The sequence below is a fragment of the Silurus aristotelis genome (assembly GCF_946808225.1).
Source record: "Silurus aristotelis genome assembly, chromosome: 2".
Lineage (NCBI taxonomy): Eukaryota > Metazoa > Chordata > Actinopteri > Siluriformes > Siluridae > Silurus > Silurus aristotelis.
Window position 1 is genome coordinate 25,912,510 of NC_139575.1, and position 15,577 is coordinate 25,928,086.

At 39.9% G+C, this 15,577-nt stretch overlaps 1 protein-coding gene across 4 annotated transcripts in view; it reads left to right on the forward strand.

The window, feature by feature from the left end:
- Positions 1–15,577, forward strand: part of gnai2b (guanine nucleotide binding protein (G protein), alpha inhibiting activity polypeptide 2b) — a 44,405-nt gene extending 28,828 nt beyond the window's left edge. For 2 of the 4 annotated variants that reach the window (XM_083534077.1, XM_083534080.1), the window contains exons 2-9: positions 2,839–2,881; positions 7,915–8,056; positions 8,579–8,739; positions 10,932–11,060; positions 12,376–12,505; positions 13,475–13,628; positions 14,128–14,343; positions 14,538–15,577. In XM_083534077.1, the coding sequence (XP_083390203.1) occupies positions 2,839–2,881; positions 7,915–8,056; positions 8,579–8,739; positions 10,932–11,060; positions 12,376–12,505; positions 13,475–13,628; positions 14,128–14,318 (950 nt within the window). In that variant the 3' untranslated portion in view covers positions 14,319–14,343; positions 14,538–15,577. Of the gene's footprint in view, positions 1–2,838; positions 2,882–7,914; positions 8,057–8,578; positions 8,740–10,931; positions 11,061–12,375; positions 12,506–13,474; positions 13,629–14,127; positions 14,348–14,519 lie in introns of all 4 variants that reach the window. The other 2 variants (XM_083534079.1, XM_083534078.1) reach the window with 2 other exon arrangements.

Consider the following 15,577-nt stretch of genomic DNA (forward strand, 5'->3'; position numbering starts at 1 on the left):
TCGGGGTCGGCACCTACTTCTTTAAAGGTCCATAATCTTCATGAGGTGGGACACGGCTGGAGCTGGCACAACCTCAGGTTGCCTCTGTATTGGTAGAGAAAAAAGTCTAGTGGAACATCTACCCAGAAAAATGGAGGTGATTGTAACAGCAAATGGAGACTGTGTTGAGAGATATTTAGAAAGCACATACAAATCTTATGGTTAGGTGTCCACAAACGTAAAAATCTCCACCAATTTCAAAATCGATTTTAAATTATTAGTATGGTTCTAGAGTGAAAGATCATCTATGGAGGTGTACACGTTCTTCACATCCCGAGCAATACTCTAAAAGCAGGATTGAAGTTTTACTGCATATTGGCTTAGTCATGAAACTGCAGGCTGAGTGCTGTAGCTAATCACAGCCTTGCCAATATTCAGCATAAAGGTGTTCAGCACAATGCTGTCATCATCTTTTTATATGTGCTGCCAATGTGTATTCGGTTACATTCATTTTTCTAATGAGACAAATTAGGAGTGTGCAAGTGCTTGTCTTGTACCTACAGTATGTATCAGTAGGCTTTAGACTCTGTCCTGTGTATTTCAGCGCGCTGTACGTTTCCCTCGCCTCGCTTTGAATAAGTAGGAAGTGTTTCGCAGCGACGTGTAGGATTAATTAGCATTTGGTCCAGCCTTGTTGTTCAGATTTACCAGATGGCTGTGATGGGAGGGAGTGCATTTCTCACACTGACTTAAGAGAAGCCTGCCAGCAGCACTGTGCAGCAAGCAAGTCTCAATTTGCACTGAATCATGAGTGGGCCAGAAGGACGGAGAATGAAGCGTAGTTAATGAGTGAAGGTTGATCTTTAAAGGTGGTCTGAGCACACGTTCACCCCCATTTTCACACCCATCAATTTCGACTGCGAGACGTCGCAGGATTGTTTTTCGCGATACGGCAAAAAAGATACAGATGCAAAATCTTCGAGATGTACATGTCTGCGATGAGGCTCACCAATAAACCATCATGAGCACGTGTGTGTAAAGATATTAAAACGTGACGCGGACTAGGTACTCGTTTCTCGTTATCTTAATTGCTTGCAGATTTTTGACTACTTCTATTTGAGAATGAACGGCAGGCAGAATTCTAGGGTTGGCGAATTTACACTTTGTGTACGAGCACCATGTGCGCTCTCATTTACCCCTCCTGCGCGTTCTCACCCATTTCATTTTGGCCTGTGTTTCCTGTGAGGTGGCGAAAATTGAGGGAGAGGGATTGAGAAGCTCAGTTGAGGGTGTGACAGGTGCGCCTGGTGCACTCAGTTGGCGAAGACTGAATCTGACAGATTTGCAGTGACACAGCTGGGGCAGGTGGACTCCAGGGGTGGACTACAAATAAATTCTCTCTCTCTTTTTTCTCTCTTTCTCTCCGTCTTTGTCTTTTCCTCAATCCCTTATTACTTTATTCTCCGTGTCCTTGGTTAGTGGATTTTTAAGCCAGATTCATTTCTCTGCATGCACTACCCTAATGTACTTGTGTTGTTCCTAAACAGTTTGAGAGCTTTAAAGATACAAACGTGTATTTTATTCAGTAGCAATATTGAGTCAGATCAAAAAAGCAATAGAAGCAAAGCAAATTCGGAGCATTTTGTGTCTGGAAAGCTCTCGGATTGTAACGTTATTGTAAGCAACTCGTCCAGGAACATTTTGTAGCAGAACTTTGTTGCTTGATCTAATAGATTTGAGTGGCAAGTCAATACAAGAAGTGTTCAAGACCCTTAATTGAATTGTCATTCCCCCATCAGACACACAATATAGTTGTCTGCTGTGTATTAGAGAAATGAAAGTAAAAACGTCATTTGATTGGGAATTAGATTATAAACGTAGAAGAAAAGGTTGCAGGGCTGCACTATGAGCTAACAAATGAATTATCAAGTCAATTTGTTGGATATCGCAGTGAAAACTAGAGGTGATTCATTTGGACTACACTGTCTTGATTTTTGACTCTGAGTTAGAGGTGTTGCTTTCTTAATCAACATTGTTGATATTTCTCTCTTGGGGAAAAGAAGATTGAAATGAAATAATGAGGGGGAAAAAAAAATCATCCAAAAGCATGCTTGGGATTTTCTGACCAAAAAATCTGTTTTTTCTTGCCGTCATTTTGTTTCTGCACCCAGCGTATTTTTATACTAGGTTTAGTTCTGTTTGTAAAATATAAACACATTAGTCATTTTAACCACACTGACCTCACACATCAGTGTCTGATCTCACTAATGCTCCTGCAGCTGAATGAGCACAAATCCCCACAGCCATGTTCCCAAACACAGTGCTTTCCCAGAAGAGTGGAATTCATTATAAAAGCAAAAGGGGAACTCCGTATGGAATGAGCTGTTCGGTAAACACGAGTGTTGTGCGCGTTTGTCCGGTTCTTAACACTTTGCTGTTGGGTTCTGTGGTATTTCAGTGTCGATGAACATCTCTAACACCATGGTTTTTTTTGTTGTTGTTTTTTTGTCCCACTGACATTCAGTTACACCGAATGCCACAATGCTTCCTGTTTACCACTTAATGCTGTACTTAGGATATAATGTTCGTGTACAACCTGCATGTAGTGTACACTATTTAAAATTCAACCACAGTTTTTTGCACAGCAGTGCCAAAAGACCATGTTTTATGGAATGATTTTCTCCACAATCAGACATAAAACTCCTATTAGAATTAACATCGACTTACAGCTTCCCATTGGCAACATTTTCCCTATTGTTGTAGCTCATTTTTTATTTTTTCAAGTCAAGTGCAAAAAAAACTAAACAAAGAACACAAACACAATTTCACCTGACTCTGTTTTTGTTCTGATATCTGCAGGTGCAGGGGAGTCTGGAAAGAGCACCATTGTGAAGCAGATGAAGTGAGTAAAACAGTCCTCTCATTTGCTCTTCCTCATTCATCCTCTCTCTCAAAATGCCAGTATTTTTTCATTTTCAGTATGGTGCATTTATGTTCAATAAATCCAATCAAGATCAGGTCAGCTTTGCAGATCAACATCAATAAACTCATTGCGGCCTCTCGGGCGAGTGTATGCGTTTATGACCCGTGTAGTTGAAGTGAAGCAAATCGTTGCTCGTCTTTTCTTTCTGTACATCAGGAACGTTCTTTAACGGCATTAGTCGAATGATACTTCAGCCTGGCGGTTTATAGCACCTCGACGCTTATCTCATACCGCCGTTTCATTTCCTTTGCAGCACAGCGTTCCAGATGCCGCACTGGTCCGCACTCGAGATCTTTGTTACTGTGCTTTTAGCTAAATGCTCTGCTCATGTTTAAGGTACATTGTGTTTTTATGACACTGAAAAAGCTGCCCTGGTTGTGATTCTGCTTAACTGGGCATTGTTGTTATGGGAGCATTCTTATTATAATATATGAGCAGTGGCCTGGGAAACTCTATCTGATGTGGCCTGATCTTTGGCAAACAACCCAAATTGACCATATGGCTGATAATTTGGTTTAACTTCTACAAAGGTCATGTTAGTGTAAATAAGTGGCAATTTTTGAGTATTAACAAAATACTAAAAAAAAAAAAACAACGTGTAAATACCATCGAATTTAATGAACAGTGTTATAAACATGGCACTGCTTTAAACCAAAATCACTGACTTGGTTAAATGTCAAAAACTGTGATTGAGGAAGGAAATGAGGCTACGGAAACTGACATGATGACGATGCTGATGTTCAATGTGATTATTAAATTTTTTGCATTATAAATTGACTCGTCTCTAATGTATTAGGGCACTGATGTAGAAAGCGTCTGCTTAATATAACTGATCCGCTTATGATTAGTTATTTACAAAAAAACAAAACAAAAAAAAAAACAGTAAGTTGAGGACTCTGAATGTGGATCATAAATGCAAATGTAATGTCTGAATAAGAAAATTGTCCTAATGCCCAAATTTCCTATTATTAGATTTGATGTTACACATATTAAAAGAATTATATGGACAGAAGTATTGAGACACTTGACCTTGGCAGTCGTATATGGTTGTTACCCAGTGGACAGTTACGAAGTAAATGTAATTCGTTACTGCACTTAAGTCGTTGTTTTTTTTCACGTATCTGTACTTCAGTATTTCCCGTTTGGGGAGCTTTTTGTTCACTACATTTCAAAGTCAAATCTCTGACTTTTTGCTAAATCAGTCGTTCCTTTTTATTTCTGAGCGGATAAAAACGTAACTGGTCACACACAGCAAGACAACAATTAAGGTTGAGCGTGCGCTCTGTTTAAACTGATTTTGCCGGATTTAGGCGAAAATGCTAAAGATAAAGGTTTGCATGCAACTCTATCACTCGTCTCGTTTTAAAGATAGTATATAATAATGCATTTAATAAAATAGGCTAATAACTGTATAGCACTGGTTATACTGTGTTGCCTGCTATGCTTTTGCACACAGCAACAATATTTCTTGAATAACATTAATTTATAGTATGTAGTTTATCATAATGTGTGTAGCAACAAAACAATTACAGCCTCACTAGTCGAGCTGGATTATAGTTAAACTGGCAATTATTAATTGAGGTAATATCATAAAGATTTTCTGTGATTGTACTGAAAAGGTGCTGATCTGGGTTCAGTGAGGGGAATCTCCAGTGCAGCTTAAACTCATTTAAAAGAAATAAGAATATAGATGTTGTATGTATCTTATAGCTACATACAACTACTACTTTAGCCATAGAGTTTTATGGTTCTTGGGTCTGAGAGTTTGGTCAATTTTGCTCAATGACGTATTTAATTGTGCAATAAATGCATTTAGAGTGAGATTTCTACATGAAATGGAGCTCTCAGAAATCTGTCCAGATTTGTGAACTGCTCTGAGAATACGTCTCAGCTGAAGCAGAGAGGAGCAGAGAGGAAACTGATCAATGGGGGAGACGTTGGGTCTTGGCGTGGTTGCCATTGTCGGTTGGTGGTATCTACTTAACAGGAACATACAGTTCAGCATGAGTTCAACATCAACAGAACATTTTGAGAGAAATGAATGATGGAAGAAACTGTTGACTCTGACTTGCTACGGCACCCATGGCGTTAGTTTTACAATTTGAGGTTTTGGGCTCATGATCATTCTATTATGAGATTGTTGTGCTAGGAGTAACATTAGGGACTTTTCACATAAACTGAGTTGATTGAGCAAAGAATCTTGTGATAAAATAATAATAGGAACATTACAGCCATAATAAATCTTAGTACTTGGTTACTCAAGTACATTTGTAAGGAGAATACTTTTGTACTTTTACTCAAGTGAAAGTTTAAAGGGACACACTCACTGTTACTGGAGTCATATTTTACCTGCTGCATCTCTACTTTTACTCAAGTACATCCTTTGGGTACTTCATCCACCACTGGTGTTACCACAAAGTTGGAGGCATACAGTTGAACCCTTCCCTTCAACTGTAAGAGACCCAAACCTGTTCTAGTATGACGATGTCTCTATGCACAAAGTAAGCTCCATTAGGATATGGTTTACATGGGTTTGAGTGGAAAATCTTCAGTGGCCTGCTCTCGAGTTCTGACCTCAAACCTATTGAACACCTTTGGGATCAACTGGAACACTGACTGCACCCTCACGATGTATCAGTATCTGAATTTACTTACACCCTTGTTGCTCCTCAACCTCACTTTTAATTCTAGTGGAGCATCTTTCCAGGAGAGTTCTCATTTGTTCCAATAATAACCTACACTAAGTGTGCAATGGGATGTTTAGAAAGCACGTACAAATCTTGCGTTCAGGTGTCCACAAACAATTGTCGAATTTTGTGTATGTGATTTCAGGTATGATCAACACGTTTTTGGACTGACCGCTGTTCAAAAGCATCGAGGATGATAATGAATGAATATAAAATCAAAACAATAATTCCCCCCTTGAGAATCTCTTAAACATTTGTTATTAGCCAATTGAAATGAATAATTCTGCTTTATTCATAATTCATGACCGAGCTGCAGGTGAACGTTGTGGGCTGCATTTTTTTAAAAAACTCAATCAAATGGACTCTAATTCAATTAATTTCAAATGTAAACTTTATAAGGCATTTGGAACTGCCAGCTTTAGTAGAATCCAGCAGACTGATGAACAGGAGCTCACTGCCCTTTGTTTCATTTCATCCTTCCAGATTCATATCGATTCGCTAAAGAGAGCTTTTGCTTCAGCGCCGATTTTCCTCGAGCAGTCCGACTGTACGCGCTGACCTTTTCTGTAGCCACACTAAAGAGGTCTCAGGGTCATGTTCTTGTACAGCAGAAATGGCACTATTCCCACCTTTTAGTTCTGCTTGCTTATTGAGTAAAACTATAACTCTTGTAGCATGGTGGAACCCGCGAATCATCAGCAAATGATATTAATGCTCGGCAGCCAAGATTAGTTCCATCTGATGAGGGCTACTGCTACAATTCTATGCTATATTTCTATTGCTGGGTCAAAATATTTCAACACGTTGATATCAAGATACAGCTGTTAAACAGTTGAGACGCAGAGATAATAAATGAATGAATGACTGCAGTTGGATTGTCATATTTTGGAAAGTCTGGTGTAGTCAGCATAAATAATGTAAATTTTTATTCCATGTGTATTAATTAAAACATGTCCCTTCCTTTCTGCTTTATTTGCTTTGGGTAATACTCTCAATTAAATTAAAAGGCTGTGATCACACAAAGCTACACACACGCACGTGCGCACGCAGGCACACACTTTTACTTACACACACACACACACACACACACACAGGCACGCACTCACTTGGCCTTGAAAGGTTTAATAATTCACATTACTCTGGGGCAGTTAGGCTCCAGATCCATTTTTTATGGGAAGCGAACATAAAAATGCTCAAAACCCAAATTATTACACTTCAGAAAGATAAAAATGGCCACAGAGCAGCTTGCACAGACATTACCTCCCTCCTGTCTTCCCTGCAGGCCACATAATGTTACAGAGGCAAAATAATAGCCCAGTGCTGCTTCATATTTCTTCCAGTGCTGTATTTATATGGTGGACATATGTGGCCTAGTAATCCAAGTCTCTATTGCCCTGAGCTGTCTGTGTTCTTTTTTTAAAACCCTGTATCTGTTTTAAAGCTTAGTATAATGCTAAAATGTATTTGTTACTGTGCAAATCGCTATACGCAGGAATCATTTTACTAAGGTTAAAGCTTCCTCCATTACCCACAATGCCCAGTGCTGAGAGCAGAGGGGTTAATACCTAAATGAGACCGATGCAGCTGTGCTTTATTTACTTTATCGGTCCAGCTCTGTAATACTGCCATCATTAATCAACATCAATGTCTCACAATCTTGCAAATGTAGCTGACTAGCTGAGCCAACGTTTTCGTGCAGCTGCGCTGCGTTCCAGAGTCCCACGTTTACCGTATTAGATTTCACGTTGATATGATGGTGTACACCGGTGAAAAATGAGTAAGAAGTAAGCTCTTGTTCCTTTAGTTTTTCAGGGCCTAACAGTGAAACCTGATCGTTATCACTTGCACCACATAGCCGAAAGCTTGACTTTGATTTGCGATGTAGCAAACGGATATGGGTTTGAAGGCCAGGTGTCCACAAACCTTTAGTCATATGTTCGAATGACGACGAAACTGTAGCAGCATCCATCAAATGAGTACCAGAATCTTTATACACACACACACACACACACTCCTCAATGAAAACATATTAAGCATGCTTTCAGGTAGAGCTTCCCATTAAAATTTGTAATGTAACCTAAAAATGACATCAAACGCGTGATGCAACACTCAACCAGAGTTTCCACATATAATCTATAAAGTCAGTATGAACATATCCCACTTCAGCATAACGCACTGCGCATCTTTCATGATTTAAGGCTACTTTTGACAGAGCAAAGCAAACCTTGAAAGTCTGTCTCATGCCTGCTATCTTTCATCTTCCAGAATCATTCACGAGGACGGCTACTCGGAAGACGAATGCAAGCAGTACAGAGCCGTGGTGTACAGCAACACCATCCAGTCTATAATGGCCATCATCAAAGCCATGAGCAACCTCAAGGTTGATTATGGAGATGCTCCGAGAACGGTAGGAAAACCTGGTCGGTGCTGTAGTTGAGACTAGAAACTCGCACGCTAGACTTTAATTGTTTAAAATACGCATTAGTCCTGGTGTTAAGGTTAATAGCGGAAAGCTCCTGTTTGGAAGCTCATCGCTAGACTAAAATCAGTGCTGTCCGTTTTGATGTGTGATTCTTAGCAGGAAAGAAGTTGCAGCAGTAGAAGTAAAGCATCTTGGTTATTCTTGATTTGAAGACGCATTAACAGTGGCTCACACACTGAATGACGCCATTAGTGGCTTTGAGCGATTAGTTTTCGGAGACTTTGACAATTTGGCTGAACAGCGAATCACAACCTAATCTCATGGCCTAGAAGTTTAAGATGAAGTGTTTATTAGATTCTGTTCAGTCTTCCAGGAAAGTGTGTGTGTGTGTGTGTGTGTGTGTGTGTGTGTGTGTGTGTGTGTGTGTGTGTGTGTGTGTGTGTGTGTGTGTGTGTGTGTGTGTGTGTGTGTGTGTGTGTGTGTGTGTGTGTGTGTGTGTGTGTGTAGGATGATGCAAGGCAGCTCTTTGCACTGTCTGCTGCAGCAGAAGAGCAGGGAATTCTCCCAGAAGACTTGGCCAATGTGATCCGCAGACTGTGGGCTGACAGCGGGGTGCAGGGCTGCTTCAGCCGCTCCAGAGAGTACCAGCTCAATGACTCTGCTGCCTAGTGAGCGCAAACACACACACATACATACACACAGATACCTTCTCACAGCATCATCAAATATTGTTATTACAAATGACTCAATTCTGTCTGTATAAGAGCATATAAGTATTACCTACACACAAGCACACATTTTTTTTATATATTTATATATATATATATATGTGTGTGTGTATATGTGTGTGTGTTCCTGTTTCAGAAAGGAATCACTTTGGATTGTTAAACATGCATCTCTCACTGTTAGGGAGGTGTGTTGGCCAAAGTGAGATACATCACACAGTCATGATAACGGCAGGCGCTCACAGCTAATACCTCTCCCACTAAATTCTTTCTCTGCCTCCGTATCACAACTATTCCGATTTATTTTTTCCATCGTGTTCCATGTATTTCAAAGCTCGACACGCCCATGCGTTCCTCACAGCTTAACTCGATCCACTTTTCCCACTTTTGCTTTGATGGCTAACGAGAAATGAAGACGAATGAAAAGGCAGAACGGAGGTAAACTGTTTGGGGATCGTTTTGCCGAGCAGAACCAAATGCTTGCAGCAGCACAGAAGACGCGTATATGTTGAGCAACAGATTACTGATGTACAAAGTTGTAGCCTTTGTGCGACATGAATCGGTGCTTTCACACTAACATTAGTCTCAATGGCTAATATTTCCTTTGCTTTAATGGTGTGTAGATAACATAGGTCGATATTACAACACTCTCTCGCTTCAGCCCCCTGAAGCGGACTTATCTTTAATAGCACTGCGTGGATTTTGCTCTCTAGTGTCACAATCATTGCAGAGTGCAGATGGTGGTTGTGGTTCGTCCTTAGACTTCCCAGCTGAAACTCCTCATTCATCTCTTTACAATGACACGTCTCTTGTCTTCTCCTGACACCCCTGTCGACTGACACACCCCTCCAGAGCAATAATGTTTGAAATCTTTAGAAGAAATCTAGTCTCACTGGGAAACTGGTAATGAGACTTTCTGCCATGTCCACCCAGAGTCCTCTTAGTTGTAACGAGAAATGCGTAATGCCTTGATAAAGGAGACAGTGGGGAATTGGATAACGACATTCATTCATCTTGCGCTCAGAGAAGTGTTTCATTTTCGACTCATTTACAACAACAATAAATGCACTTAGACGGTGGACTTGCAGCGCTTTCTGCGTCGTCATGGAAATAAAACTTACAATCTGTTCTCTCTAGCCAAGTGTAATAGGAGGAAATGCATTTATATATTGAGAGAATATCTGATTTCAAGTTGGAAAAAAGATTAGTTCTTTAGATTTTTATAAATGTTACGAAGTGGCCATATAAATATTATGGAGTTTATGCAAACACATCGAAAACCCAGCTCTCAGTCCTCGCTCTTCGATTAGCTACTGAACAGCGGCACTGACTGAGTTCCTGCAGATGGCTTCAGTGTAGAACAGAGCACGAAGGGCTGTTTTGCATCTTCCAAGTTAGCGTTGTTCACCGCCACGGGGGACACGGCGAAGAATGTGTGCTCTCCAAGCTGTGAAGACAGGCTTCATTCTGCCTGCCCTCTAACCCAAGATCTGCAGATAGCATGGAATAATGGATGGCATCAGGCAAGAATGTGTCGAATTGTACTCTAATGAGGCAGTTTTTCACAGCACAGATTTTTTTTGGGTGCATTCGTCTTCATTCATGCAGTTAGGCTCCATCCTATGTGTTATAATATAAATTATTCTGACCCAAGGCACTCCAGATTTTTAGCAATTCACCAACTCCTCTCTCGAACCACAGCCTCACCTTTTGACGCGCTAATCTTTCAGGCAGGAGTAGCACGTATAAACAGACAGTGTGTTAACGCGAGAGGGAACAAAGGAAAGCGAGCAAGAGAGAGCAAGCCAACGTTGCCATAGTAATGGTCTCACTTAGCAAAGTGTGCAGGACTATACCATGTCCGTTAGAGATGGCTCAATGAGCTAACGGGGTTATTTCTGGATCGCAAGACAGAGACTGTTTTTGCCACACTGCTGGCTACAGGGGCCTTGAAACACGTTTGAATTGGATTCTTTTTTTTTATTTCGGAGTGTGTGTGAAATCCAAATCGTTAGTAGACCAGGTCGAACCTTTCTCTGTGCTGGGGTTTTTATTTATAATTTTTTGTCTCTGCACTTATTTACTGTATCTTCAAACATATGAAGCTAATGGTGTGTGTGTGTGTGTGTCTCTAGTTATTTGAATGATCTTGAGAGGATAGCACGAGCAGACTACATTCCCACCCAGCAGGACGTGTTGAGGACCAGAGTGAAAACTACCGGCATCGTCGAGACGCACTTCACTTTTAAGGACCTACACTTCAAGTGAGAGATCATGCTGACACTCATCCTTTCGGGCTCTCTTTTTATCACGTACATATTTGCGTTTCTCTCATCGCGATTATGCCGAACCCCCTATGATTTCGCTGTAGCAATTCGGTTTTTGACCTCCTCATACCGCGGTGCATTTTTCAGTTACAAAAAAAATGTGGTCAGGATAAACATGAATAAAATTTGTAGGGCGGAAAAGCCAATTCTCTGTGTGGGGGTGGGGTGGGGTGGGGGTCTCAGGATGTGAAAGACTCGTTTGTTCCTGTCCACCGTTCGTTCTGCTTGTGAGCCAGTAGAAAAGATAAAGTCGGGATTATGATATTTTAAAACAACACCCAAAACACGACACCTGCCAAAACCAACATACTGTTGCAGCTCTCTGGCATCATATGATTTTTGAGTTAGATTACCTAATAAAAAAAAATAAAAAAAAAAACAACCGGATTCTGTTTTATGTTCAGTTATAAAGTGCAGGGTGTTCGTTGTTATATATATCAGATTATTTTGTTGGACATGGGCTGGATTGCAGAGTGGACATGTGCTTCTGCTTTTTTCTTTCTTTTTTTTTTTTTTTTAAAACAGTCATCTAAAGTAAGCTCATCAGCCGAGTGTTTATAAATCAACACATGGCTGCAGTTGATGGTCCCATCCACTTAGTGTTGTTTTTTTCTATCTCCGCCTGTTAGGATGTTCTTGTTATTGTTGGCACCTCTTCTTATGTGTCTCTCAGTTTGCCTGCAACTGTTCAAGTGCTGTTTTGTTACAGTAGTAATGTAATTAAGTACATTTTGGAGGGGGGATAAATACATTTTAATAGCCCGGTGTTCAACTCCACACAGTCCATCACCTCCCGTTCAGAATTGTGTAATGGTTAATACATGACGATCAATAGATGGAGTCAGAAATGTATCTTCTTCACTTGTCCCATTTCCTGTAACCATAGAAACTTTTCTTCTGAAAATGCCGGTGGCTGAGACAAACGCTCAGTTGTTGACTGGACAGATGGACCAAATCAGATGTCAAATCAGTCCAAGTGTCTATTATACACATACAAAACAAACACCGAGGCTGAAAATGACCATAAGTGAGAAGTTTCTCCATTGTGTCGGTTGCTGTTGGTTGGTTACCTGTAGAGAAGGGTGTAGGAACTCTCCACTGATGTAGCGTAATGCCTGCCCCCTCTTTCTCTCTCGTGCACTCTCTCGCGCACTCTCTCGCGCACTCTCTCTCTCTCTCTCTCTCTCTCGCGCTCGCTCTCTCTCTCTCTCTCTCTCTGTCTCTTTCTGTTTTTCTGTCTTTCTGTCTCAAGGATGTTTGATGTTGGAGGGCAGAGGTCAGAGCGGAAGAAGTGGATCCACTGCTTTGAAGGCGTGACCGCCATCATCTTCTGCGTGGCTTTAAGCGCCTACGATTTGATGCTGGCTGAGGATGAAGAGATGGTGAGGATAATAGTGCTTTGACTTTCATTGCCATTTGACTTGGGCCACCTTTTTAAAAGAAAATAAACGTGACTGGAGCTCAATGCAAAAAGTCATGCAGCCCTGCAGAAACAGGCCAAGAAAAGTTGATGTTCAAACTTTAAAATCGAGGGGGAAATGTATGCTCTTTTGAATCGTAGTGTGGGTATGGGTACTAGAGAGGGTTTGAGTATTTCATAGCCTGCTGATATTTTCGAATCTGGGATTTTTACACGCAACAGTCAGGTTTCATGGAATGGTGTGAAAAATGTAATAAAAAAAGCAAATGTGAATGACCGTTCTGTGGGTGGAAACACCTTTTTTAAAAAGAGAGGTCAGATGATAATGGCCAGATTAGTCCGTGCTGCAGAGTGTGATATATTGTAGTAACACAACTGTGGTGAACTAAAAAAAAAAAGTATCTCGGCATGCACAAAATGCTCATCATGGGCACAGACTCGCCCATACCGCACAGTGAAGAGGAAGTTGTGGTCACCTGGTGACTTTAACTGTCTCCAAATCTCACTCTGGCTATAAAGAGCGATTTATTTACTATGTTCTCCCTTTCTAAACTAATCTAGACAGGAGATCAACAGTTTCTCAAACCAGCCCATTTGGAGATAGAAACCATGCCACATTTGTTCTTATCTGTGACGAACATTAACTGAGGTTCTTGATTTGTATCTGCATGATCTATGCATCTGGTTACTGGTGTATAATCGTCTTTTTGGGAAAACTGCACAAATAAGCGGGTGTACAGTTGCTTCTATTAAAGTGAATCCTGAGTGTATGTTTTGTCAGAGGTTTTGGCTCCCCCTTGTGGGCTTTCTATCGTGGTGTTTTTTTTGTGTGTGTGTGTGTTTGTTTTTTTTTTGTTTTTGTTTTTTTTAGGTTTATTGAAAAAATTGTTTCACTTTCTTTCTCTCTCCTTTATTTTTTTTTGTCCTGCAGAACCGAATGCATGAGAGCATGAAGCTTTTTGACTCCATCTGCAACAATAAATGGTTTACAGAGACCTCCATTATCCTTTTTCTCAACAAGAAGGATCTGTTTGAGGAGAAGATCACACGCAGCCCTCTTACCATTTGCTTCCCTGAATATACAGGTCTGTAAGACCACCCCACATTAAAAAAAAAAAAAAAAAAAACATTTGTTTATGAAAATATCATGCATCGTATAATTTATATTTATTAGTATGTATATGTTTGATCTCAGTCCTGTTTCAGAAAGTAAATCTGGGGTTTACAGATCACATCTTAAACTGAAAAGAATTATAAAAATGAAATTTTTTAATATTTAATATCTTAATGTTTTTGGTTGCAGATATACTGGGACTTTTTTTTTATCAATTTTTGAGGCTTTATTAATTTTATATATTTATATCTAGTTTAAATTTAATATAATTATAAAATTTCAGAACGATTATTAAAATCTTCCCAGATAATTAATCTGCATGTTAGACCTTGTTGACTGGTGTTCAGTAGCATTCAACGATTTCCTTCCATAGCACCTGGGTTTCATTGTGCTCACGATGATCTTTTTTTTTTGTTGTTGTCGTCGTCGTTCCCCCCCCCCCCCCCCCTCTTCCTGTTCCTATTGTTCAGGAGCCAACAAATATGATGAAGCAGCGAGCTACATCCAGACTAAGTTCGAGGATCTGAACAAGAAGAAGGATACAAAAGAGATCTACACCCACTTCACCTGCGCTACCGACACCAAGAACGTGCAGTTTGTGTTCGACGCCGTCACTGATGTCATCATCAAAAACAACCTGAAGGACTGTGGGCTTTTCTAATGACAAAAATAGGGAACATGTCAAGGTATGTGTACACACAGTTAACACACACACATATATATATATATATGTGTGTGTGTGTGTGTGTGTGTGTGTGTATACTTCCAATTTTGTGAGAGTTTGGAGAAGAACCACATATGGCTGGAAAAGGTTTCCAGGTGTCCCAGTACTATTGTGTGTGTGTGTGTGTGTATAATATAGTGTGTGGTGTTTCTTCAGGAGGAGCTCAGCTGTGTGGTGCCACCCTGCATTAGCGTCGGTCATCACCGTGCCAGACTGCCTACAGCCATCCAGACAAACGCCGAAATTCCATTTAATACCTTTATTGGGGGAGGGAGGGAGGACCAAGAACGACAAGAAAAAGAAAATCTATATTGCTGAATTCTACTTGTCACTGAATTGCAAAATTCCAAAACCTAATTTTTATTCCTCTTTTTGTTTTTGTAAATATTTTTGAGGTTATTTTCTTTAGAATTTAAAAACAAAAAACAACAACAAAAAAAAGGTAAATTGTTTCTGATGTTTCTCCTTGACTTGTGTTCGAGTACGATAGCGCAAAAGAAGAGATGGAGGGGAGGGAGATTTGACAAATAAACTTTCCTTTTCTTTAACAGATTGGTAAATCTTAATAAACCTTCCTGTGTAATATCTTTTGTAACAGCTATGTAAGCACAGATTGGGATCAATATGACTTTTTCTTTTGTTTGTTTGTTTTTTTAAATACTTTCACATGAATTTCACATTTCTGGCTTACTGTACAATGTGCTGTGTGATGGACCACATTTCAAATGAATTATAATAATAATAATAGAAGAAAAAGAACAAATCGCTTTCTCTGGTTCAGCCACAGTGACTTGCTCTCGGTCATTTTGTCTTCACACAATTATCCTTCTGAATCTTCGCTTCACTTCGCTCAACACTGTTCAACTGTGACTAATATGTAAGATGCATAACTTTGTCTTCGCTCGTCCTTTCGTGTTCCTGCCCCAACACTTCGGTTCTGTTTTGTGCCTTGACCTTTTTGTTTTTGTTTATTTTGGGGGATTTTTTTTTTATTATTATTATTTTAATTTTTTTTGTCTTTTTGTTCATGTTGTCTGTAGAGTTTAGAGCAATTTCAGTTTGCAATATCTAATGAAGAATTTAAACAAGAGGTTTGTGGTTTTAGGAGATAATAAAAACGTGACCGCCATCTGATGACTATGATAAATGCCATAAAATGTTTTATTGAAAATAAAACTTGATTTCACAACTGTGAA